The sequence below is a fragment of the Fistularia commersonii genome, chromosome 3, assembly GCF_037954325.1.
Source record: "Fistularia commersonii isolate RoL2024-O1a breed Wild chromosome 3, RoL_Fcom_v1.0, whole genome shotgun sequence".
In the NCBI taxonomy this organism is placed as follows: domain Eukaryota; kingdom Metazoa; phylum Chordata; class Actinopteri; order Syngnathiformes; family Fistulariidae; genus Fistularia; species Fistularia commersonii.
Window position 1 is genome coordinate 8713918 of NC_141286.1, and position 27933 is coordinate 8741850.

A 27933-nucleotide genomic window follows, 5' to 3' on the forward strand; every position below is an offset into this window, starting at 1 on the left:
AATAATTTTAGTCTCCAGATGAAGTAAGTGAAAGGGTGACTGACTATTTCTCTGTCACATAAATGAGAGGGTGAATAGTTGCATTTCTCTATATGACGTGTGTTTGAGTGGTTGTATGTCTGTTTACGCCATTTAAATGAAAGGGTGAATAGTTGTATTTCTCCATATGATGGAATGAAAGCGTGAATGTTTGCATGCCTGTATATGTGTGAATGAGAGGACACATGAATGAGAGGGTGAATGGTTATATATCTTTTTTTGAGGCAACTTAATAAGAGAGTGTCTCAAAATGACGGGAGTGAAAAGGTGGATGATCGTATGTCTCTAGAAAATGTTAATAAGAGGGTAACTGGTTGTATTCTCTATATGATATCGAGATGATAGGGTGAATAGTCGCCTGTCTCGATATGACATTTAAATGAGAGGGTGAACGTTTGTATATCTCTATACGTGGCCTTGTGATTGACTCGTGATTAATCCAAGGGGTAATATTACCTCTCGCCCAATGAAAGCCAAAATCAGCTGAGGAGATACGGAATAAAATGAATGATCCATGCATATTTAAAGTAAAAATATGGTTTTATTTCTCTACGTTCCAATCAAGGTCCCATCAAATGGCCAGGAGGAGCCAATGCTTGGGGCACAATAATATATACATCTATATAATCTTTTTCTCTCTCTCCCTCTATATATATATATGTATATATTTATGCATGTCTGTGTGTATAGATACAGTATATACACAAGTGTATATATATATATATGTGTGTGTGTGTGTATAGATATATATACACATCTATATATATAAATATGGAGAGAGAGAGAGAGAGAGAGATCCTTTTTTTAACAAAATTAAAAGTAGATTCGAAGCTCAACTCAGCAGCAGCTTCATGTCTGGTGTCGCCCGGCGGCACCCGAGTGAAGCGCTGACCACGAAGCTCAAAGTTCAGCACTCCTCACCCTTGACCTTGCTTACAGCTGACCTTTTCAAGCACGGCCGCGGAGGTAAACTCTTGATTTGACCAAAGCCGACACCGCAAATGGTAGGGGAGCAGAGGACAAATAAATAAATAAAATAATAAATAAATAAAACTTGTTTGCCGCCTGAACGGCGTGTTAGTCTCGGCCCGCCGCCCCATTGATCCCACATTATTAAAATGAGGTGACATCTCACCGGGCCTGCTTGCGCTTCTCTTACTCCCCTCCCCGCTAATTGACAGTAATTTGTATGGCGGCTCATCTTACCAGCCTTTTCCTCAGCTCTGACACACACACACACACACACACACACACACACACACCTTTAATTTATGTCGTCTCATCCCTCAGTGTCCCTGAGAAAACGAATACTACGGCGGGGATTTAATGGCGTGCAGATAAGAGCACGCCGCCGCCATCAGTCACCGCTGAGAGTTGACGCGTCATTATAATCATCATCGACAGGTTTCCGCTCATTTCCATATGAATACATTCAATCCCCTCGCATAGACGTTGTCGCCGACGCATTTTATAACATATTATCGTTTCCGGAAAGAGTAACTGTCGCATGATGCATTTCACTCGCCTCGAGTGACCCTTCAACCTCCTCCTGCAGCCCCATCTCGCAAGAAACATCTCCGCTGCGATTGTTATTCTACACATACACGCAGCGTGTGACTATACATGTAACCTGCGGGAAGTGTGTGTGTGTGTGTTTTGGTTGGGAGTGTGTGTGTTTGTGTGGGGGGGGTGCTGAGTCTGCCCAAAACAAGACACCATGTGTTTGTCAAGGGGTGACAGATGGAGAAGGTGGAGAAAAGAGAGAGAGAGAGATGGAGAGAGGAGGCAAGGGACAGATTGTGCAACGTGATGGTCAGCACACACATGCACGGACGCACCCACACACACACACACACACACACACACACACACACACACGCGCGCAGGAGGCTTCAAATAGTAAGAGCTGCATTAATAATTAAGAGTTTCTTGCAGTTTGCACTCTTTCAGGAAAAATCTGCCTTCCCGGTTTGGAAATTACCCCACCAGACAAAACTGTTTACTTTTAAGCGAGTGTGTGTGTGTGTGTGTGTGTGTGTGTGTGTGTGTGTGTGTGTGTGCTGGCAGCGCCTTTGGACCTCAGGGGCCAAATTATCTTTCGTGATACGTGGAACAAGAAAAAGCTTTCATTAAGTGACATTAATCGCCGCTTCTCTCCTTTCTTAATCAATGTCGGCAGTCAAAACATCTGCAGAGGCTCCGATCCGTCCTCTTGTCATCTTTTGTGCCGTCCGTTTTTTTTCTTTAATCGCCACTGGAGAACTTCCATCACGGCATCACACACGCAGTGTTTAAATCAATGACTGTAACACAAATGGATGGTCTGCAGTGTGAAATCCACATATTGAACTCTCACACCGCCCATCGCCCCGATTGTTCCCGGGTGCTCGGTGGATCCGAACATCCGGCGCCAGATTCGGAGAGGGAAACGGAGGAAACTGAGGATTTTGTTCCAAGCCCCCGACTTCGGTATTTGGTTATTATTCACCCAGACAGGTAAAAGGTCATCTGCCAATTTTCTCTCCTCCAAATTGGTGGAATTCACCATTTTGTAAAAAAACATACAACTGTATACTCCTCTCATTTACACGTCAAAAGGAGGAAAATAAACATTCACCCTCTTAAGGTCTGCCCGAACTGCATGTTTTCGGACTGGAGAATATGGAGACTCCACACAGAAAAGCCGCTGTTGGAATCCAACCGGGGGCCTTATTGCTGCGAGGCGAAAGTGCTAACCGCCGCTCCATCGTGCCTCCCGAAAAATAATTATTCATTTTTCAAAAGTAAATCATAATAAGCCCTTTACAGACCATTAAAACCAAGTCTGTCGAGCAAACCTTCAAGTCTAGGTCTGAAGGTCAGAGGCAAACTTTTTCCACTAATAAATATCGATTCAGGAAGCGGTCTGAGTGATCCGAGCCACCCGAGCTGTTTCCCGATCGCGATCGATTAATTGAAACGACACTTCCGGGTCCGTTTTCTCCACCGTCACCTTGTCTCATTAACGCCACAAAACCCGAGTGTTTCGGCACAAAAAGCGCACCAAAACAAGTCACCGTCTCTCCCCCTCCGGACGAACGCCGTGGGATCGGAGAGATTTTCCAAAACTGATTTACGAGCGCGAAGCTGCAAACGGTGACTGGCATCGCTGACAAATCGGTGGCGCGGAACTTTCCAGCGGAGGACGCCCGACGCTATTAAATTAAACATTCACCTGGGGGTAGGAGAGGAGAGGAAAAGGGGGTGTGATTGAGTGACAACTGTGATAAAAACACACATGTAGCAAATAGTAGTAACTGATTTGACACACACGTGCACACACGCGCACGCCCACGAGTCAAGGAGGACGGCTGTAAAACTAAGGGAAAAAATAATAATCATGGAGAATGTGTGCGTGCGTGTGTGGAAAAAGTATTAGGGAGGGGACAATTGAGTCGTCCTGTAACATTCAGAGCAGAACGGAGGCTCGCAGGAGAACAGGCTCTTTTTACGGGGGCCACACACACACACACACACACACACACACACACACACACAGACACACACACACACACACAGCTTGACAGCCCAGACAGCTATTACGAAGTGCTCCCTTGCCCTCGGAGCGTCCAAAGTGGTGTCTGATGGATGAGCCATCAGCAGGACTATTGGTGTCTGGTCTCGAGAGAGAGAGAGGCTCTGACACGGACGACCCAGACAGCCGCCACGCAAACACCCGGGCCCCGATCCGTCCGAAAGAAAAAAAAAAAATCACGCCTGTCGTGATCTTTTGCGTCATTACCCGTTTCTCAGATTGACGCTCGCGACGATACGACGCCGCGTTTGCATGTGTTTATCCGCACCCAGGAGGTCCAAACTTTGGAGACACACCTGTCCAGCGTGGAAGTCTTGAGAGGAAAAAAGACAAAGCGGCAATTTTTTTTTTTTTTTGCCCTCATCTCTTTATCCATCCGTCCGTTTTCCTGAACCGCAGGCTGGAGCGTGCATTTTTGATAAGACACCGGTAGAGATATCTCCTTTCACAAACAGATGATCTGAGCTGTTCCTGAAATGTCGGGGGACGAGGGAGGGGGGGGTCGTGATGTGAAGGGGAGAAAAAAGAAAATAGAGGGAGGAAGAAGAAGGGGAGAGAAATTGCGGACGAGAGATTGAAGGCGAGGGGCGAGACGATGGCTGATGAATAGGAGATATATCTGTCCCCTTTGTGCTCATTGATTAGAAAGTCAAATCACCGGCGGTCCTTTTGTTAATGACGCAGCGCCGCGGCCTTTGACTGTCTGTCGCCCGGCCATCGACGCCGTCCATCCGTTCGCCAAACCAGACTGTCATTTCCATCACATCCGCACAATTATCTCCCCGCACGATTGTTCATGGAGGTGCGTGTCATCGCACCGCCTTTGGATGATACTCCGCTTCCACAGCCACTCTCACTCCCAGCCGGTGGTAAATTGCCATAAAAATACAATTTACCCGGGTTCGGACATTGTTTTTGTTTTTTTTTTTGTGTGTGTGTGTGCGTGTGTGAAAACGCATCCCTGAAATGGATTTCTGACAGCCTCGCTGACGCCACGCAACGTCAAGAAAGATGAGAAGCATGTTTTGTGAGGATGACAAAACACAGAATTCTTGAAGTATCTTATGCCTCGTTCAGTCGGTCAGTCATTCATTATCTCTACCGCTTATCCCAACCTATCTCCCATGTGATTGTGCAAAAGGTGGGGTTCACCCTGGACCAGCCGCCAGTCGATCACAGGGCCACACACAACCATTCACCACGTCATTGACATGTCAAATAGAGAAATACAACCACTCATCCTGCTATTCAAACATAGAATTATCATTCACTTCCTCTTGAATACATCATATAGACACATATAACCATTCAACCCCTCATTCAGACACTACGGGGCCCATACCGTGATTCACTTCCTTATTTACATGTCATATAGAGGCGTAAAATTATTCACCCTCTCATTCACGCATCGTATAGACACACAACCTTGCACTTTGGATCTCAAATGAAGTAACTGCATATTATGGGAATGTGGGAGAAACCATGGCGACCATACAGAAAGTCTCGCCGTCAGAATTGAACCACTAACCTTCTTGCTGTGAGGCAGAGGCGCTAACCGCTAACCGCTACCCACCAACCGCCTCCTTGCCGCCTTTTTATGCGGTTTCCTTTTACTTCCCTTATTTAAGGTATAAGTCAAGAGCCACTCCAGAAAAGGTAAATCAGTTTCCTGTTTTTCCATCATGCACGAGGCAGACAGCTGCCCGAACTTCAGATCCACCAACACACACACACACACACACACACACACACACACACACACACACACACACGCGCGCGTGTCTAGCTAAACACGTAGTTATTATCCTCCAATACCAAAATAGAGACATACAGCATGTGCTGCGTGTTGCTGTATATTCCAGCCTGAGATGTAACCCTAGCTGTTTGTAATCGGGATAGGAATCTCACGGCAGCTGCCCCCCTTCCAATAAAACCATTATACAGATGCTGCACGGCCCTTTTTGAAACTCGGCAACAAGGCCGGGGGGGCAGCTGGGCGTACAGATCCAAGGCTCTCTAAGTGCTCACAGAGCTTTTGGCTGTAACTGATGGGGGGGGTCCGACCACATGGCCCCCCATTATCGGCCTGGAGGTGCCAGCTGGCCCGAGGAGGCACTTGAACACTTGTCGAGGGGCACGAGGGGGCCAGGTGCGCCCCAAAACAGCAGTCAGCACATCCTTGCACCTGTGCAGACTACACTATGTATGTGTGCGTGCATGTGTGTGTGTGTGTGTGTGTGTGTGTGTGTGTGAACGGGCATTGCAGGTTCTGCATGCAGCATCTTACGGGTTGAGCTACAGTGATGCCACTCTTACCCTTGCCACACCCTGAAGAGTGTGTGTGTGTGTGTGTGTGTGTGTGTGTGTGTGTGTGTGTGTGATCGGGCATTGCAGGTTCTGCTTGCAGCATCTCACAGGTTGAGCTACAGTGATGCCACTCTTACCCTTGCCACACCCTGAAGAGTGTGTGTGTGTGTGTGTGTGTGTGTGTGTGTGTGTGTGTGTGTGTGTGTGTGTGTGTGTGTGTGTGTGTGTGTGTGTGTGTGTGTGTGTGTTAGAGAGAAAACAGCAGCCGGAGGCGAGCATCGGGCAGGGGGTTTTCATTTGACCCAGTGACTCATCGAGAGGGTAGCGAGCTCACACCTCTCGCCTCGAGAGAAACGGACATTTGAGAACTGCTTATGTGGGAGACTTTTCTTCCCCCTGATCACTCAAGTAGGTGTGTTAATGCAGGTCCAAGTACATGGTTCAACTACCAATCCTCATCTGGGGGATCTGGTTCTAGGTCGTTCAAGGTTGTTTTATTTAGTTATAATTTGGCTTGGGAGTTTAACTGGGTCCATAAACAAGTTCGTAACGTGATTCGCTTGTATGTCAAATTAAATTACCCCATTGAAATGAACTAAAATGCTCGTAATCCATTCCAGCTCTGAGGTTTTACCATGTGCTTTTGAATTAAAAACTTGGCTACACTTTATTGCTAACCTTCATTTAGTGACAAGCGACAAAGTGAATAGCTGTCCTCTTTCTAAAAAAAAAACTGTCTCCGACCGCTTTGAATGACTCTTCCACGTCTCGTCCGGTGATGTTCCAACCATCTGCTGCACCAAATCCCGATAAATGTCTCCTGCCCTCTCACAGATCATGGTATCTCACTGACAGCAACTTCTGCATCTCTTCACAGATAAGTGCACAATAGACACATGTCGCTCATGTTTTTCCCTTTTCGCTAGGCTACCACATGACGGCGGCACGTCCAACAGTCTTTAAATCCCACTTCATTGACAGCGTCAGTGCAAACACTCTCAGAACTCAGATCTCAGCTCGTATCACAAAGCGAAAAAAAAAAAAACAACAACTGAGCGACAACCCGAAACACAACATGTGGAGCATCTTTAAATGATGAACCCAAAAATCCACCCGTGAGCAAGTACGGAAACAACTTCCTTTTACCCCTGAGACCTCAGACCGGCTCAATGCGGTCGGCCTTCTGCCTCGACCTGATTGGGTAGGAAATAGAGAGACGGACAGATGGACTGCTAAGATTTTTTTTCAAAATAAGTGATTAACTTGGAGATGCGGTGGGCAGTTCACAAACCCCCGAGAGAAATGATTAGCAACTTAGCAATTAGCATGACTGCCTATGCATCTTAATGGCACGTCACATGGAGAATTCCCTCCTCTTTATTTTGAGACTTTCTCAGAACTTTTGAGCGGTAACACGCCACGCGTGCACGTCTAACTTTGGATTTGAATCTCCTACAGCGCATCTTATTGTTGGGGTGAATTGCCTCGATCTATCAACATTAGCATTTTAGCTGTTAGCAACGACGCACTGGCCAAACGGCCAAGGACGAGCCAAGGCCCGTCTGAAAGTTGCTTGTATGGAGATGAATTATTCCTTTAAAAAGAAATTAGGTTTGTGCTCAGCTCCGCTGGAGCGAGACCCCGCTCTCCGACTCGTGCGCACAAAATGGATGCGACGTGTGTGTGTGTGTGTCCGAGGGTGCGTCGGTGTGTGTACACAATTTAAGATGGATTCCCCCCCCCCTTGAATCCGGTTGTGACAGCAAACAAGAGCTTGAGAGGAAAGAGAGAAAAGAGAAAAAGCAATCTCGGCTGCGGGGATGAAGACCGTGGATGTGTGTGAGGAAAACAACTGGTGGCAAGCTTTGGAGGCTGGACAATGACAAGAGCGGCCGAGAGCTCAATCATCTGGATGTGGAGACGGACTTAATACACTTTCCCTTGCAATATTTTATCCACAAAGGTCGAACTTCACAAGGTCATGGTTCCCTTCTTCCTCCCGGGCTCATTCCTTCTCAAGTGAGACCGTCTCCACTTTTATCGCTCCGCACGTCCCTTTCATTATTTCCCATCTAAGGAACAGGATCCGTCCCTCCTCCCTTCCATCAGCAACTAATAGCAAGACAAATTCCCTTTCCCCGTCTGTCAGATGTCAGGGAGCCGTCGGATTCGTCGATCGGGTGGTAAATTGCGACCGGCGACGGCGGAAAAAACAAAACAAAACTTTCAAGGCCCATTTAGTGCCTGCGAAGAGTGTAAGATGTGTGAGAACCAGCCTGGAATCTGCATAGAAAGCAAACTAACACCACATGGACCGTTTCAAGGTCAAGATTTTATTTCAATGACACATAATCACAACGCTATCCGAGGACGCATTTCATGTTTAGCGGCTCTGGACCAACACTCTGTGAGATGATCAACATCAGGATTGTCAAACTCATTTTGTTCCGGCCACATACGTCCTAATTTGATCTCAAGGGGGCCGGACCAGTAAAATCATTACCTAGAAGCAACACTAAGTCCAAATTTTTCCTTTGTTTTAATGTAAAGGAGATACACAGGTAAATAATAAAAATCTTTAAATGTAATGAACTGTTAGTCTGAAAAATATGTGACAAATTAATATTTAAAATGAATGTTAAAAAAGAATTGATGAAATTACACCCTAAAAATATTGTTGAGTTAAAAGAGAAAATCTTGTCACTGCAGGAAAATTTGCCACTAGAATTTATTAGAAAATTAATTGGTAGCATGTATGACAGGAGATATAATGTTTAAAAGGCTACTGGCGGCTATTCTGGTAAATAAATCTATCTTTTTTTATTTTGCCCATTTTTTTTCACAATCGTTTTTGTGGTTTTTCTAGATATAAGAAAAGAAAAGATCGTTTTAATAATGTCACTAGACGTTTTTTCATCGAAATATCATTTTGTTTTCAAATTATGAAGCAAAAAATAAATTGCAAAGTTACTCTCATTTTTTCCTTGTCTGTTGTTTTTTTTAAACCCACTGTATGAAACCCCCAGAGACAAAAACACGTGGGCCGCACTAACACTAAAGATTTGATTTCATGCAGGGGGCCACGAAATATTGATCCAAGGGACGCAATTGGCCCGCGGGCCACGAGTCCGACAACCCTGATCAACATAAAACCAACATTCCCCCGTATGAGCGAGCACTGCCTTTTACAGAAACCTCAACAAACATCCCATCTACATGCAGGCGGCCTTTTGCCTCAACCACGGATGCAAAAAGAGAGCAAAAGAGGAGAAGGAGTGTGAAGGACGGAGACAGAAATCCTTTCTGAGTATTTGTAATACCTGATAAAAAACACTCAACTCTCCCCATTCACCATCCTTAGAATGTCACACATCATATTATATTTTAGTACATTCACATTCTCTGTCATTACACAATGTCCACGTACTGGGTAACCAAATGTAGTTTAGCATCGAACCAGAAATTCAACAAAAGGCAGCAGGTGCCGATATAATAAATAAATTAGAAGAATGATAAATAAATAAACAGTCTGACATGGTGTATTATGTCAATAATATACAAATTGGGTGCTCTGTTCATGTAATACAGATAGATAAGTGCATTAAATGTGGAACTCAAGAGGAGGGAACTTTGGACATAATATGCTAGAGGAAAATTACAGGTGAGAAGAAAACAATGCACTTGAAATGCATATCAAATAGTGCAAAAATAAATAAATATCGACAGTAGCTACATTGGGTTACTAAACTAGAGTGGTATTGTGTTATAGAGACATGTAAACATTCACGCCCTCATTCACAGGTCATATAAAGACACACAACAGGTCACCCTCTCTTTCACAAGTCAAAAAGACGTTCAAGCATTGTGTCTTTGGAGGTTCTCAGTCACCCAGGCCACCGTGAACGTCTTGTCAAAATCTTCTTGTCTTGGCAACTGAACTTGAGTTTCTTCACTTGAAGATGTTTCACCTCTCATCCGAGAGGCTTCTTCATTTCTAATGACCTATGGGGAGTTTCCAAATATAAGTGCCAGGGTTTCGTGCAGGTCTAGGTTACGGTGGCTTGTTGTGAAAATGGAAGAGTTGATCCAGAACTCTCCGAAACTAGGTGTAAAGGGGTTGTTATGCTAATGGCGGTTTCATTCGTTGGAACAAAAGAGCAACTTTGTGGGATTACCTGGATTGGGCTCAGTAAAGCTAAACAAAGGAGTGAAACCTGTTGGATCACATGAACCGAGGCTCATGTGGACTTTACTGGGGGCTGGATCTGGTGGTGGGTCTTTCCTGATTGTTTGGAGGGTGCAGATGGTCCGTGTGTGCAAATCCGTCTTAGTATTGATCCCATTACAGCGTGATACGTTTGAGAAAGGGTATGTCTGAGGCCCCCCTCCACGGTTGAGAGATGTTTTTTTTTTCTGTATTGACAAAGACGGCTTCTTTGACTTCTATCTCGAACTATCCTGTGGTTACCCTCATTGGGCCAAATCAGAAACCACCAGACGCAGGAACATAGAACAGGAGGAAGATAACAACAAACAAAAGAACATCGTCGAACACCGGTTCGGGAGAGGGGTCAAAGAAGCCATCTTTGTCAAAACAGAAAAACCATCTCTGAACAGAGGAGCGGGCCTCAGACACAACCTTCCACAAATATATTGCGCCAAACTGGGATTAATACCAAGACGGATTCGCGCACACGGATCAGGCCCATCTGCACCCTCAAAACAACCAGGAACGACCCGACACCAGATCCAGCCCCCGGTAAAGTCCACATGAGCCTCAGTCCATGTGATCCAACAGGTTTCACCCCTTTGTTTAGCTTTACCTTTTCACATTCCAATCCAGGTAATCCCACAAAGTTGCTCTTTTGTTCCAACGAGCAACACCGTCATTAGCATTACAAACCCCTATGCACCTAGTTTCTGCAGAAAAACTCTTCCTTCTATACAAACCACAATAACCTTGACCTGCCCAAAACCCTAGGAGTGATGTTTGGAAACATAACAACAACATGGGACAACATGTTTGGTGATTAGAAGTGAAGAAGCCTCTTGGATGAGAGGTAAAACATCAAGTGAAGAAACTCAAGTCCAGTTGCCAAAACAAGAAGATTTCGACAAGATGTTCAATCATTCACTGGTACATTTACACATCATTTAGAGACATGTTTGTTCATAAGGGCGATCTGGGCAATGCAACATTGTAGATGCCTCTGGATGTAACGTCCGATCAGCATGCAGCGCCATTTTGCAATTTTCAGTGGGGTTGACTCGTAGAGTCTCGTGAAAACCTTTTTTTTTTTTTTTAAACTGGTGCTTCAATGTGTTCCCTATGGGTACCAGGAAGACTAGCACATCTTACACTCGTAAACAATGTACCTTCCTCATAGCTAATGTAGCTAGAGGGATCATCTGTGTTTATCTCGCCACCTATTGGTTACAAGTTGTTTTGCTATGAAATTGTGATGTAAATTGACAATTGTGTAGTCACCTGTGAATTTACCAATTTAATGGGTCACTTTAGTCATGATTGCAAAAGTTGCCCATGGAGACATACAACTATTGGTTGGCGCACAAAAAGAAACCAGACCTCGGTGATGCAGAGGAAACCTGGGAGCGCAGTGCACGTCCATAGCACTAACTATTTTATAACAGAGACGGAGCACACTAAGAGAGAGGCCAGTATAATTCTCTTTTATTGGTCTTCTTGTTTTTCCCCAGTTAAAGTCCTCTGTTTCTGTCCTGAGTCCGAAAAAAAAAAACGACGCGGGATGAGCCCCGCTCTACCGATCTTCTTATCATTTTTTTGTTCATTTTCCTGATTTGAATGACTAACACGCGTGGACCGGTGGGATCGGGCCGCTGGTCCGCAGAATAATTCTAAGATTATTCTTGGACAAAGTCATAAATAAGAAAAGAAAACCTCAGCGAAGGCGGCGGAGATGTAAAAATCCACAGAATATGGACAGGTTCATCCTCTGATCCTCTCACCTCCCATCTGCCTCACCTCCTACATCCCCCCGCGGTTCAGGCTGCGCATGTGGGTGGGCGTGCGAAACACAGCGGATGTGCATGCAGGAACCTGCATGTGTGTGTGTGTGTGTGTGTGTGTTTCAGAGCTTCAGAGGCTACTTTGAGGACACTTTACTTGGCCACACATTTTGCATAATTTGCCATGGAGGGGTGACATCATGAAAACAGTGTACTTTTGACATTGAGGATGAAAAAACGGGCCCTGACTGAACATCACGTGCACATGAGGGGGCCCCTGGTTTCGGCAGACGCCGCCCGTACCCTTCCTAACAGGGTGGCGTTTTGTTTTACGTATCCTTTAACAGCCAGGTCTCCGACCAGATGGTGCGCTTATCAGGTACTCTGTCTGAGGGGAGGCTGGGGGAGGTAAATATTTGTCAGAGGCAAAGAGGCGGTCGGTCGTCAAGGGGGAATTCGGAGTTGCCGCGTAATCGACTGGGGTTCGGTGACAATGTCAGGGATTTTTGGGGGAAAACCTTAAATTTTGTTGTATTCATTTCTAACTGCCTCAATCCTTATCAGTAAGAAAGATAATATTTAAGATGATATATTAAGAAATACATATTATTACATTTATCTATTTGTACCCTTTGGGGGATTATTGGTGCTTCCGCCTCACAGCAAGACAGTCCAAGGTTCGATTCCCACAAGCACCCATTGGTTCATGGCATGTGAATAAGAGAGTGACTGATTGGTTGACTATAAGTGGCATCTGAATGGTTGTTCACCTCTAAATGACGTGAGAACTTGCGACTGAATGATGGGACATCTTTCAATGGTATGTATGAGAGGGTGAATTACAGCCTGTCTCTACATGATATGTGAAGTCCCTATGTGATTCGTATGTGAGTGTGATTGTTGCACGTTGATATGATGTCTGAATGAAGGAGTGAATAGTTGTGTTTCTAAATCACATGTCAAATGTGATGTCAAATGTGGCCCGCCACGTAATTTTATGTGGCCCGTGATGATTGTCGTGAAAGCTGATTGCCTTAAAATAAATAAGTTCAACGTGTGTTTTGACATTAAACTACATTTCCCGCAACTCATGCCGATCGCATTCCCCGCAAAGCGACGGCATCTCACCATTGAAAACACAAATGATCTCCAAATGTCCGGGAAAAGAAAGTTGATGCAGATGGAAGGCTGTTTCAAGAAAGATAGGGAAGGCGATTATATGTTTGTGCTTCAAGAATAAAAAAGCGATATTCCTTTTGTGATCAGTTATCAAAGCGTACAACCTACGTCGACATTTTGACACCAAACACGGAGCTAACTGCGCTAAAGTTAGCCTTCCAGAAAAACAACAAATTGTCCAAGATTAAAAGCCAAAGTACGCTGGCAGCAGAATGCGTTCACGAAAGCCGCATCCAAAACACAGCAGCAGTGAAAGCTAGCTTTGTAACAGAGCAACTTGTAAAAATATTTTTTTTACATCTATGCAAATGCATATATTACATTCTGGATTTGAATGAGTGAGAAATTCCTCATATCCGAGTAGTTACATTTCTTTTACATTACAGTTGGTTGCATTTATACAGTTACTGTATAAATGGCCACTTTGAGGGCCACCATGATGCTGATGTGGCCCCTCGGTGAAAAAGAGTTTGACACCCCTGCTCGAAATGATGCGTGAATGTGTGAGTTAATGGTTACATTCCACTATATGTCATGCAAATGGTAGTGAATGGTTGCTTCTCATAATTTGAATTCTGAATTAAAAAGAGAATAATTTAATGTCTCGAAGTGATATATGATGAGAGGATGAACGGTCTGTATGTGGTGAACCCCAACGCAGCCGGAATAGACTCAGGCACCCCTTTTGACCGCAAGAGCAGGATAACCGGTTTAGATAATGAATGAATGAATGAATGAATGTGCAGAGGTAGAAGCTAGATTGTCTTTCGGATCCCCAGTGCAAACTGCACGTTCGGCTTACCTAGTCATTGCAGCTCATAGCAGCTCATAACAGCTCGCCAAGTGAGTCGCATTGAGCCAGAAAGATCACAATAATCGAAACTTAAAAGGGGAAATTGCGCGCAACGGCTGGAAATGTTCTCCTCGCTTTCTTCCTCCCTAGTGTTTATTCTTCACTCGCTCCATTGTGCTGAATTTATTGTCCAATTTCTATAGAAAGCGCCCCAGAACACGCCGTCCTCTGCCAGCTCTACCATGAAAGTTGGAATGAAACTAGAGATCGTCTCCCCTCCAGCTGCTGCTTCGCTTGTTTAATTCACCTGAACAATTAATTACGTTTAACCCCATCTTGTCCTCCCCTTAGTCTATCTGTCTCTTCGCCTCTCGGCGTATTCCCGAACCCCAAGGGTTCGGCGAGGCTTCCTTTTAATAAAAGCACATGGAGCCATAAATGCAATGGAAAGACCCTCAAAGAGCCCTACAAGTCCTGTGCGGAGACACACACACACACACACACACACACACACACACACACACACACACACACACACAAGCAAAAAGGAGAGAGAGAAACCATCCTTACGACTATAATCGTAAAGAAAACAATCACTCGCTTATTGTGTTCTTGTTTGTTTTCTTGTTTTTTTGGGGTGAAACCAGATCCATTTTTCCTCAAGACACGTTTAAAATCTCTGGCTGCCAGACAAGACAGCCAGGCCCCATCGTCATGGTAATGAACCAAACTGGACTTTCCCTTAGGTGATCATCAGTTCTTGCTGCCATGGCAACTGCCTCGGCTCCCTATAGGCTGCCATGTTGAGACTGGGGAAAAAAAAAAGGCGGTGTTTGTCTTGCAGTGCTAACCTATGGATTCCCGCCTATGGATTTATGGACCAGCATCAGGTGAGATGGAAGATCTGCTTTTTGTTTTGTTTTTTGCACCCTTCCCATGTCATAGAACACATCTTTTGAACTGTTTATACAAGAACGCTGCCTAAATAAGATGCGGCTTCAATGAAGACCATTTTTTTAAAATGCTCTAAGGGCACCAACTTACATTTATTAACTCTAGGATTGAAATAAAATGGCATTTAAAATCGTGACTATTTAATGCAGAAGCGCACGTTGCTTAAATGGAGCTTCAACAGGTTTGCAGGTGAACAGGTGGGACGGAGAGCGACACCGGACGAGTAGATGAAGAAATGGCTCCCTCTAGTGGTCATTATGTGGTACTGCAAGAGCATTAACTTTCTCTTCTTTTTTGCTCCTCCACTAGGAGCGCTTGCAGACGAAACACGCGCAGTCAACGCCCCCTTGTGGCCATAGTAAGAACATTTCAAATGCAACGGCTTTCTTTTTTTTCTTTTTTTTTTTTTTTTTAGCAAACCCTAACATTGACCTCGGGATTTCGAATGATTTCTCTAATGGGTGTGTTCAAAATGTGATATGGAGCATAAACTCCTCACACTGCAGACAAGAGGAAGCGTGCCATCCTTTCTTCTGCACTTTAGGATGGGTGGGGTTCTTAACCACTTCCCATAAAGTTCTATCTGTGTCACCGTTGTTTCTCTATCGATCTGTCACACAGACAAACACATTCTCAAGCGAACACAAACCAGCAGCCTCATGCAAAGTCACACAGCCAGCAAAACATCTGAATCGAGGGCGGCGAAGCAGTTCAGTGTGTCAGTCTCACCAGATGTGTGTGTGTGTGTGTGTCCTGTATCCCTCCAGGTATCAGACTGTAACTGTGTACACAACGTCAGCAGCTTCAATAAACGAAATTTAATTAAACCGACAGCTCGTTAAGTTCTCGTATAACCTCGCGAGGGCCCATCATTGCGTCCTACCGAGCGGGGCTTCATGAAGCTGACGTCTGAAAAACAAACACGCCGCAGCCCCGGCGTTTGTTTGCCGGTCGCAATTCACCGCCGTTCCCCCGGAACATCGGAGGTGCATCGGGAGATAGAGCAAATGCCAGCCTCCAGAAATAGCAGCGGGTCCGTTTGCTCTTTTCCATGATGCTGGTAGTCAGATAACATTTACACCTGCCACTGCCCCCCCAAAAAAAACAAACAAAAAAACTTCATTAAGCTACTGATCAACAAGGGAAGATGATTTTGTTTAAGAAGATGAAGACTAAGACTCTTTCCCTTTCCCGATGCCATTTTAAATGATATTTCTAAGAGGCGGGCGACACCGCTCCTGCGACGAGGCTACAGGTGCGGGGGAAAAGGAAAGTGGCAAGAACAGTTTTTCCAGCAGGTTAGATCATACTGTGCACCACACATGGTGAGCACAAGCAGATGGTTTTCAATATTCATTCATTCATTCATTATCTGCACCGCTTATCCTGCATTCAGGGTTACAGGGGTACCATAGGGCTGTCATCGGCTGGGAGGCAAGGAGGGTTCACAGGGCCAAATATGGAGACGTACAACCATTCACACATCACATAGAGAGAAGCAACCCTTCATTCTTTCATTTCCATGACATGAAGTGGAATGTAACCATTCACTCACTCATTCACACATCATATGGAGACATCCAGCCATTCAGATATCGCATAAAAACAAACAACCATTCACTCACTCATTTACATGTCGTATAGAGACATACTGCTATTCACTCTTTCACTAGGACGTGTCATAGATTCTTGCTATCCCTCATCCTGTCTCCATCCTCTTCACCTCCAACTTCTCCAATGACTCTTCCATCGTTGGATGCATCGACGATGACAACGAAAAGGAGCACAGAGGTCTGATCGTGAGCTTTGTTGAGCAGAGCAACCAGAACCACCTCCTACTCAACATCTCCAAGACCAAGGAGGTGGTTGTGGACATCCGGAAGAATCAGAGGAGATACCAATCGCCATCCAAGGGGAAGAGGTGGAGATAGTGGACTCCTACAAGGTTGTTTGGTGTCTGTAACGGGTTCCTCAAGACCATCTACCTGTCTATGATCGCCAGCGGATTCTTCTTCGGTATAGTGTGCTGGTGCGGCGGTACCAGGACTGGCGAGGTCAACAGGCTCAAGATAGCAAGGAAAGCCCACTCGGTGGTGGGACTGAATTTGGACAATCTTGAATCGGTGGCAGTGGGGAGAGTGAAGGACAAACTGGGAGCTATCCTGGACAATCCTTCCCACCCCCTGAGTGGCGAGCTGTGGCTGATGTACAGCTCCTTCATCCCAACCCGGTGCAGAACCGAACGCTTCAGACGCTCCTTTGTGCCCTCAGGCATCGGACTGTACAACAGCAGTTTGGACTTCTTAGCTGCTTAGCCATGCTCTAACTGCTGTCTTTCTTATCCTTGTTGGTCCCAGCCCGCAGATCCTGCCTATTTTTGTTTATTCATTTTATTCTTGTCATTGCTATCCTTCCATTTAGTAGTCACATAGAAACATATAGCCATTCACTCACAAATCCTCTAGAGCAGAGGATCTCGATACGTCGATCGCGATCTACCAGTCGATCGCAACGGTAATACTGGTAGATCGCATGACATTAAAAAAATAGACGTCAGCCAATGGTCCATCCCGTCACTTGATTGACATACAGGGCAGCCAGTCGGATGACGTTTGACTTTTTCGGACACTGAGGACACTGCACATGCACAAACAACGGCGGGAAGTGCAGCAAGGTCAGCAAGTTACCTCCGATTTTTAGCCCTTGTTTTTTTCTCTTAAATTTAAGAAAGGGTATAAAATGAGTAGGGGAGCCGGACCAAGTAAGAAGACAAAAACTTATCATTTTCATACGGGATGGGAGGAGGACGTTTTTTTTTCCACGATGGCATTTTCGGAGTGCGTTCGCCTCATCTGCCGGTCTAACATCGCAATACCAAAGAAGGGCAATGTGGAGCGGCATTTTCGGACCGTTCATGGAAAATACGACACGGGCATCCCGCCGAAAAGCTAACTAACCAGTTGTCCAGAGAGCAGTCACTTTCAATACAACAAACTTCAAAAGCGGAGGCCGCGACTGACGTCATCGTTACTAAGGCTGGCCGTCAGCAGCTACTTTCAGGACTATGATTCAATTCAGTAAGTCATCAGAGTGAACGTGGGTAATGACAAAAAATGTACATATTTATTTTGTGTTGTGGAATATTGGCTCATGCGATTATGCAAGGTACATCAACATAAATTGTACGTATAAAGAATGTTTCGCATTATTGTTCTGGGTAGATTATTTTGACTTGGTCATTTTATAAGTAGCTTGCATGCTGAAAAAGTGGGAGCACTCAAAATCAAATACACAGTGGGCCAAAATTCAAAACTGGAACAAAGCCACGGGCCAATATTAAAATTTATTGAAAAAAAATTCCTCCAGATATAACAATAAACCCAAACAAGTTTTGCTCAAAAACGAAATACGGAACAAGCATAGCTTAATACTATACAATATATAAATTAATACTGCACACATGCAAAATCTGGTTTTCTGCCTAAGTAACAGGGTACCAGTATTAGCATGAGGTTGCTATGACAACTGTACACAGAGGAGAGGGCGTTTAAGGGTCCTGTTGTGATTTTCGTGGAAAAACACCAGCAGAATATTATGGGATTTGAAGAATTAGCGATACATGCATTGTAGACTGTACCAGCAGGCCAGCTCTAATAGTAATTTGCGGGCTTTCAGGCCAAATATAATTACAGTGCGGGCCAAATTTTGCCCGCGGGCCAGAGTTTGACACTTATGCTTTAGAGACATAGAACCATTCACTCAGTTATTCAGATGTCTAATAGATACGTACAGCCATTCATCCTTTCATTCAGATGTCATGTAGAGGCAAACAACCATTCTCTCATTCATTTAATAGTCATATAGAGACAAACTGACATTCACCTTTTCATTCACACGTCACATAGAGATTTACAACTCTTCACTCACCCATTCAGACGCCATATAGAGACACGTAAATGCAAATCAAGGGTCTGCATCTGACCTGCCGTGGGATGTGACGCTGCAGCCGATCGGGTGACACTTCAATCAGAGTTTATTCACTTCGCTAACATAAATACAATTTAAAAAAAAAGACAAATCCCTTCTACATTCATTTCAAAGTGTTGCCTCTGACGGGAAACTCTCAGATGATCCATAAATAAACTCAATCAAAGGCGTGACGGGACAAAAACTTGGAGATAAAAAAAAAATAAAGTAAAAGATTTGCACAAAATAATTGAATAAAAGCCACCGGATTCGGACGGACGTCACTCACCAGATTTTGCGGGGCATCGTATCACGCGTGCCGGACTCTACCTCCCGCCGTATTCTCTCCTCCGTGTCCCCGATTGTCGGCTCGTCATATTCATCAGCATCACTTCAAAAGCGCACACGCGTGTTTGCTCACACACACACACACACACAGTCAACACAGGTGCACTGGATTGATTATGCGGTTATTAATGAGGTGTTGTGTGTACCGAGGAGGCGGAGGGATCCCTTTGTGGCGGCCCTGAGCCGAGGATCACCGGAGATTAATGACGGAGGGAGAGGAGGAAGGAGGGGGGTCGGGATGTAGAAAAGCCGTCCGTGAACCGGCGAGGGGGAGGAAGGCCGGGATAAAACCCCTCTCACCTGCTGCCCCCGCAGCTGCAAACTTTGAAGAGAGCGCTGGCTCTTTTGATGCACCCAACCTGGGCACCCGTCTCTCTCTCTCTCTCTCTTGGTGGCCTTCCAGTTTTGTTTTGTTACATTTTTTTCCTGGCCTGATGTTCAGAAATGATTAACCTGAAACACGGGTGATTTGAAAAGATATACCGCAAAAAAAAAAAAAAAAAAAAAATTGAAAAAAAGGGAATAATTTGAAATAATCACTTTGTGGCGAATAGTTTGACTTTCATTATCCCGGCAGAAATCGTCTTTTCCAGAAATGGGATATTTACATCTCAGGAGCAGGGGGTTTAGATATGACTTAAAGCAAATGATTGCGAAGCTCACATTCATTCATTCATTCAGGTCTTTCCTACCTGAGGCTATCAGACTTTTTAATTCCTCTTCCCTCAGCCGCAGGGAATCTTCAAATCTTTATAGTTACAGTTAACAGTGAAGACAATTTATATTTCATTGTATTTCTTATTCTTCCTCCTTTCTACTATTGTCTATTACTGTTATGTTTTTGCTTGAAACTCTGGCACAACAATTTCCTTCGGGATAAATAAAGTTGTTCTCATCTCATCTCATCTCATTCATTCATTCATTCATTATCTATACCGCATATTTGCCTATTCCAGCTGTGATTGGGCGAAGGGCAAGGGCCACATATAGAGACCTCCAATCGTTTATTTTCTAATTCACACCTCACACGATTCCCTGGGCAATTTGATTTAATTCCCTCCTTGTACAAAATATTCAACTAAAAAGGATGTTTGTCTGAAATTGAATCTATCCATCCATTTAATGTTTTTTTTAGTAAAGACATCTATCCGCTCTGCACAGCAGACTGGATTTCCCTCTGCGCCGATTTGATCAAGCAGTGTTCCTTTCGGTAACCTTTTTCTCACATTAAACATGAGGTCGAAAAAACACACACGCGCATGCACACGCACTCACACACCAAGTGTGTAGTGCTAAAAAGCGGCTACTCAGTGTTTATGCAGAACACCAATTCAAGGGGAGTCACGACACACATTCATATTCATAGCCACTCCGGAGGCGAAGGCCTAATGATGATACCTGGCCCGGCAGAAGTGTGGGGTGAGCATGTGAATGAGAACACACACACACACACACACACACACACACACACACACACACACACACACACACACACACACACGCATACACACGCAATACATAATAATCCTGTATTCTGCTTTAGATTTTGCTTAAGATGAATCTAGTCGTGCTGTTTCCAGACTGATTTTTCCTGGGGACCCGCCTCATTGTCGCAACAGCATCATCAGGGGACACATCTTACTTCGGACGTGGACCAATCAGTGACTGTGTTTCCTTCTCCCCCTCTGCCAATCACCTCCAGGCACATTTGGAGAAAAGCCGCCCGACTTGGTTGGGATTGTTTGTCTGAAATCGAGGATGAATTCACTGCAAGGATGGTGGTCAGTCGGGGTCCCCCAAGGACTTGGGGGACCCTTCAAACTCCCCCTTTAGCTCGTTGCTAATCTTCTTTGTCTCCAGCGGCACAATCTTACCGCGCAAAGCACAACCACAATATGGAGATCAATCAAGAAAAGGGCATCTATATAGAAAAAAATGTTTTTGAAACCAAAATTGCGTCCTTCAGATCTGCAACATTTGTTAAACCTAAGCTGAACCTGGCTCAGTGTGTGTGTGTGTGTGTTCATGCGTGCAAAACCGAAGCTGGTCTGGTGATCAAAAGGCGTTAACACAAACTAGCTCAGACAGGAACGCAAACATACTTCGCCTCTCATCACCGCGACGACCCTCCGCGAAAGGCCTTCGCCCTTTGGTCGGCTTTAACTGACACCGCCAAAAAGAGTATCCTGGGGGTTCATTTGACCGAGAGCGACCTTTTTAAACTTGACTCATCGAATTCCATAAATCTCAACAAACTCAAATCGATCAGTCAGTCTGAATGCAGGGGGAAATAACTATCAAACTATATTTGATATGCAGAAATACAATCTCCTGGCGGGGCCGAACAGCTAGTAGAGCATTAGCTCGACGCCGAGGGAGCCACGTTTGGTAAGCGCAGAAATCAGGAAGTGCTTCTTTACTTACCGGGCTTTCAGTGCTGTCAAGGTAGACTTGTCAATCCTGGAGACGGGGGAAAAGACAAACAGACAAAGAAAGGGATATTACTGATCATGTCTCTGAAATGCAAAGCAGTCATTGCCGCGCTCGAGCCATAAAGACGGTACGTGATAACAGCGGCGTTGGTGGTGGTGGGGATTTATGGATTCATCTCGGCACGGCGCAGCGGGTCCCCAGGGTGCCGAGGCCTTTACACGAATTTTTATCAGTGAAATTAAGGTTAGGCGAGGGTTGCCCAACATGTGAGCCTTGAGGTTTTACTTGAAACCAATTTGGAAAAAGCCCGTCTAAGGATGTAAACACACAGACAGCACTTCTAATATATCTCTTGGAGACTGAAGATAACGTGCTTCCTTGTATTTTCTCCCCGGTGCAACCAAACTAAAAAGATGATGGAAAAAAAATGGAATTTTCATGGATTTTCCTGGTTGGATTGGAGATATTGGGGTCTCGACCAGAGCTGGAAGTTTGCAGTCGCAAGAACCTTTTCAGGAAGTTGGCTGTTTCTCCAAACCAGGGACCATGGAGCTCAGTTCCTGGGACCATGTAAGCTCCTACTCTGAGGTGGGATGTTATTATGGTTCCATGTCACGTAGGTGCTTGGTGATAAAAGTTTTCTTGCAGACTACCAAGCACCATTTTTAAAGATCACCGCAGTCACCAGTCGGCCATTTTCTCGCAACCTGGGATAACAATGGATGATACCAGCAAGAAGTGGGCCGACAAAGAGGTCGGCACAGAGGGGAATCCATGCTTCGCAGAGGAACATCAGTGTTTTGGCCAAAAGTAATTACAGAGTAAGCTAACAGCAGGGTATTTTCACGCAGCGAAGCAGTGCAGGGAGAAGATAAAAACGCCTCAACCCATTTGATACTCCATGGCAACTATTTCCACCGTGCAGAACGTGAACACTGTGGCAGCTTCCACCTCCACGTCGTCCGTGTCGCATTTCTCTTTTTCGGAGCGGTTTGTTTTTGAGTGTGGTGCTGAAAGTGTACGTTGCAGACGCTCGCTTCACACTCATCCCCACCGTGGTCCCTGACTGCCCGTGAGGATAGAAAGCGAGAAAGCCTCCTCTGGATGAGGCTAGTTCCTGGAACAAAATTCAAGCTGACTGGTCTTAGAACTGCTCCATCCGAATACAACTTCGGTTACATTTCTACCCGAGCTGCTCGGACCGGTTTTGAGATCAGGCTGTTTATAAGGGCTTTATTCATGCCTCAATACATCGTGTTCCTACTAAAAACACGGGGAGTCACAACATCTCGTGTCAAACAACCTTGCCTTGCCTGATTTTCTCCGCACTGGTGATCTCGCCGAGTGTTTCCGGCAGGCACTTGTTTTAGCGGCGTCGGAGACACTGGAGCCAAGATGTAAAAATATCTTGGATCAAATCTCACATTTTCTGCGTTCGCAATGTGTGATGACGTGTTCGTGTGATCGTCCGCCTGGCACGTATTCATTCCACGCCTCACGGGCGATCTCAGCTATGATGTTAATTTTCAAATCCTATTCATTTCAAGATCACTCTGTGAAGCGCAGAAATGGTCTTTTAACCTCTTCCTGAGTATTTTAATCTGGATTTGTAAGGTTTTCCGGGGACGTTCAACGCCATCCAATGAACGGGAGCCGGGTTAGCAGAGAGAAAAACCGAAATGAAAACTCTTTACAACTAATTTTCCATGTGCTCAATGGCATCTGATGGCGCACCGTGTGACACAACAGCCTCTTTCATGTTTTAATCGGTGCTGCGGTGCTTCCACGTGAGAGAACACGCAACCGCCCACCTCACGGCTGGATCGCTGACAAATCACACATCCGAGTCTAAGCTTCATTCATCCCGCGTTACCGAGATTAACAGGGAGGCTATAATTGGCTGTATGTGATCACATACTGGAGACCATCTCTAATGGAGAGGGTTATTTCTCTCAGTATTGAGGCGTGATTTCCTACCGCAGGGTGTTTTATGGTACGTCTCCAAATAATAGCCTGTATTGGTGAAATCGCTCTAAGGAGGATGTTTATTCACCCATTCATTCATATATATACCACTTATCCGAGACTCAGGGTCATGTGGGGGGGGGGAACCATTCACTCTCACATTCATACTTCATAAAGATACATGCAACCATTCAAACATTCATTCACACATCATATAGAGTCATACAATCATTCACTCATTAATTCACAATCACATTTTGGGAAACGATGGTCCCCAATATTGGACGGACATAGAAATCTACCGTTTTGGAGAACAACATACCAGCGGAGATGTAAAAATGGGCATCGCCGTCTCATCCGCCAAGAGTCTCATTTCGTTTTCCTTTGCATTTATTTGGCAGAAAATGCCAAACCATCCCACAATGATGCAAATGGAGAAAAGAAAATGAAGCATCGATACGAAGGTCTCGTCCGTCAGCACGTGCAGTTATTCAAAGGGTCGAGCTTTGTGCGGCGGAAAAGTGGCAAAAAGTGGTTTAGCGTTCGAGGATACTCCTTTCAAACATTAGCTAATTTAAGTTTCAATTCAATTTTTTTGTTGTTGTGTCCCCAAGGTGATATGAATGTGTCAGAATGAACCACTGATATCGGGTGAAAGAACCATTACTTCTCACAAGGACACGCACACTCGCCTCAAATGAATGAAGAGGAACCCGGAGAGCCAGATTGATCGACTTCTGCCCCGTCGCACTCATGTGTGCGGTGTCCCAATCACTTGAATTATTGATCCGTCCGAGAGCTGAGAACGGGACGGTAAACGAGGTCAAAGCTCTCGTCTCCCAGGTAGGTCTGGCAGGTCGCCCAGGTGGGCGGTCGTCTACGCCCGGGGTTATTGCACGATGGTCTTGCCAGGGGAGGGGTCTGGAAAACACCAGGCCGGACTGTCCGACACCAGGAGCTAAACTTGGCACGCAAGTACCTGAATGATAGCTAAACTATCCGTTCAATAAATGGCTTCAGTTCATACAAAGCATTCATACCTTACGGTTTGAGAGGGCTATGCACTTGATAGCGTTCACCCGTTCACACACCAAGACAGCAAGCAGGCTATTGGGAGCATGTTGGGGCTTATTGTCTTCCCAAAGACACTTTGGCACCCAGACAGAAGGAGCCAGCTTTCCGACTGGCGAGACGCCTAATGTACCAACTGAGCCGATGAGCCAAAACCAATGTGGGTGTAAAGTGGCTAGTTTGAGCATTTATAGTATTAGAAAATGCTGCTATTTGGGCAGCGTGGCGCGGGGGGTTAGTGATCGTCCTGCAAACAGAAGATTCCTGGTTTGAATTTCTAGCTCCTACTAGTGTGTGGAAGTGTTGTCGAGCAAGACACTGAACCTCTAACTGCTCCCCTGGCGCTAACGGATGGCAGCCAACTACTCATGGTTCATCCATGATGGATTAAATGCAGAGAGGAGTTTCCCGCAAGGTATTAATGAAGTATAAAAAATTATTTTGTGCTGGTCTGAAAACTTTTAACAGACTATGTGAAGCCAATTTTTTGGGGAAAATTGTCAGTTTACTCCAATTAAGCTTTTTATATTGAAAATCTGTGCAATTTGTATAGTACAGCACAGTATGGGATAGGCTCCAGCGACATAAGGAGACATACAAATATTCATCCTGTCATCAAACACCACAGAGACATGCAACCGTACATTCACTCATTCACGCGTCATGTAGTCATACAAACATTCTCATTAACACATTTTTAAAGACACAATCATCCACTCCGTCACAATTCAAATGGAGACCCACAACATTCACATGCAACCATTCACTCACTCATTTGCATGTCATGTACAAACATACAATCATTCATCCTTTCATTCACTTGTCATATAGACATATACAAAGATTCACTCATTCATTCAGGCATCATATAAAAACAACCATTCACCCTCTAAATCACGACTCAGATAAAGGCATACAGCCATTCACCCTGTCATCACACGAGACAAACCCATCCTGGAGCCTCCACTTAGAAAGGCCCCCTGTTGGAATCCTACCATCTTGCTGTGATTTGTTCACAAAGACGATTCCATGTTGAAGCATCGATTCTTTATCGCTTTTTAAAGTTCAAATAAGCGAGGTGTTTTCACTCCTCAATAACATTTAATAGTTAACTAGAAAGTATGTTATTGTGGCCCCGGGGCGGCCATAGCCCAAAGTCATGCTCAGCTCCCGATCACCCGCCCATTTTTTTCCCACAAAGGCCGATGGGTGGCGGCGGCTGCCCCTCAGCCTCTCGCAGTCTTAGGTGATTTCGGCCTGTCTGTCGCCACCTCGGCCCCGCTGGGGAGGTTAAGTGCTCTAAAGCAGAGCCTCGGCGTCGACATGACAACCAGTCGCGGGGTGGGGGGGGTCACTTTCGGCGGATGGGCTCCTTTAGAACCGCGTCGTAGGAGCTTCCTCAGTAAGAACAGCGGGTAAACAAGCTCTGCTAGGGCTGAATCCAATGTGTGTGTGTGTGTGTGTGTGTGTGTGTGTGTGTGTGCCATAACACAGACAAAAGAGAACAACACTAGACGCGGCTCACCACCTCTTGAGAACAATTCTTCCCAGAACGGAGACAGTGCAGAGCAAAACTGTGCACTCACACACACACACACACACACACACACACACACATGTGAATACACTGTCAAAGCTGGTGTTCGAGGTGTGACATAGAAGCCCTCCACCCATCCTTCCTTTTTCTGAAAAAAAAAAAAGTTTTCATTGCTTTACAGCACACACCCACAGACCCAGCACACACTTTCTCACAGCGAGAATTGACTTAAATGTACTGTTTGTGCGGCAGTGAGTATGAAAGTCCGCCGCGCAGAGCAGCCAATGGAAATGCAAACTCACCATCCAAATCCGCCGAACGACACGCTTCTCCTCCTCCTCAGCATTGTCTCCGGCCCAACTTGTCAACCGTCCGTCTCGGGCTTCGAGTCTGCTGGAGGTTTGCTGTGCTGGCGCCTCTATCTCTGCCGCTCTTTGCCTCTCCCCTCACATGATCGCCCGACCTCCCTTTCCTCACTCGAGCTCAGGTCTCGCCTCTATTTGTCCTCTGCCCTTTTTTTTTCTTGTTTTTTTTTTTTTTTTTTTTTTTTTTTTACCTCCCCTTTCCGCTTTCGGCCTCTACATCTTCTCCACCTGCTCTCAAAGTGCTGTCATTTTCCCCTTTTTTTTTCGCTTCTTGAGCATTGGGCAGGTTTTTTCATGAAGCACTGCTTGCTCTTCTGGCTTTCTAAGGCTGTTAAGCACACACACACAAAGCACACACACACTTAAGTACATATTCACATACAATCTCCGCAATCTCCCATCTGATGGCCTGAATTTGTTTCCCACACACACAAACACACACACACGCATTAAACAGGTGCATTTCAGGTCCTCGAATCACCTTTTATCGCAGCCATCCTCAGACACACAAAACGCTCTTTTTTTTTTTTTTTGTAAATGCATTCCTTTCTTAAACACGCACACACACTGGATAATAAAAGAAAATATCTCTAATACAATAAACCTGTATTTGATATCAAGTGTGTGTTAGAGCAAATAAAAGAAATGGTTTAGTGCATGTCAAATGGGGAAGAATGTAACTCGCCATCCTGCTGAAAGTATATATTTAGCGAGGTGAAGGAGGCGAGGGAGTGTCCTTCCTGCATGCTTCCTCCTCGCACCCCTGGTTTCAGTGATTCCACTCGTCGACTGAATCCACCAGATATATTTTGGGTTATTTTTCCATAAGAAGCTCTAAAAGACTAGCCAACTGATGCCCCAACTGCCACTGAGTGAATGCAAATGTGTGTGTGTGTAAGATTTTAACCCTCGTGCGATCTTAACATTGTGTTTACTCCCCTTGTCCTACGGGTCAAAAATGACCCATAAGACAATCTTTGTACCCTAGTGGTGAACAGCCCACATAGAAACATAAACAAAAAAGAAGTATCACTTTTTCTAATTATGGGGTCTCTTTAGGAAAAGTCATAAAATTTCAAGTTGGAAAAAAATATGTTAAGGTGTTTTTTCTACAGCTTAACATGGTAGTGGGTCACTTTTGACCCGCAAGACAACACAAGGGTTAAAACATGCACATCAAAATATACCTTCCCTCCCAAATGGGGGTAGATGTCACCTCGGTGTGTCGCAAAAATCACTCCCGACCTCCAATTTCAGGGTGTGTCAGAAGGTTGCGGACACTTCTAAACATCTCTACTTACAAAATGACATCGGCCCGAGCAGCCAAAGCAGAATTTGAGTCATAGGATTTGCGCAGGGTTCATAAGTGCATTTGTGAGATGGTACTATGCGCTAAGGGTGAGTACAGTGGGGA

The 27933-nt window shown here is 45.1% G+C and overlaps 1 protein-coding gene across 3 annotated transcripts in view; it reads right to left on the minus strand.

The window, feature by feature from the left end:
- The window catches only part of rap1gap2a (RAP1 GTPase activating protein 2a), a 98153-nt gene that overhangs the window by 59601 nt on the left and 10619 nt on the right, over positions 1-27933 (minus strand). Inside the window, exons 1-2 of one of the 3 annotated variants that reach the window (XM_086143513.1) lie at positions 26457-26748; positions 21573-21608 (exon numbers count right to left, since the gene is read on the minus strand). In XM_086143513.1, coding sequence (XP_085999639.1) covers positions 21573-21608; positions 26457-26500 — 80 coding nt within the window. In that variant the 5' untranslated portion in view covers positions 26501-26748. Of the gene's footprint in view, positions 1-21572; positions 21609-26456; positions 26749-27933 lie in introns of those variants that run through there. The other 2 variants (XM_086143516.1, XM_086143514.1) reach the window with 2 other exon arrangements.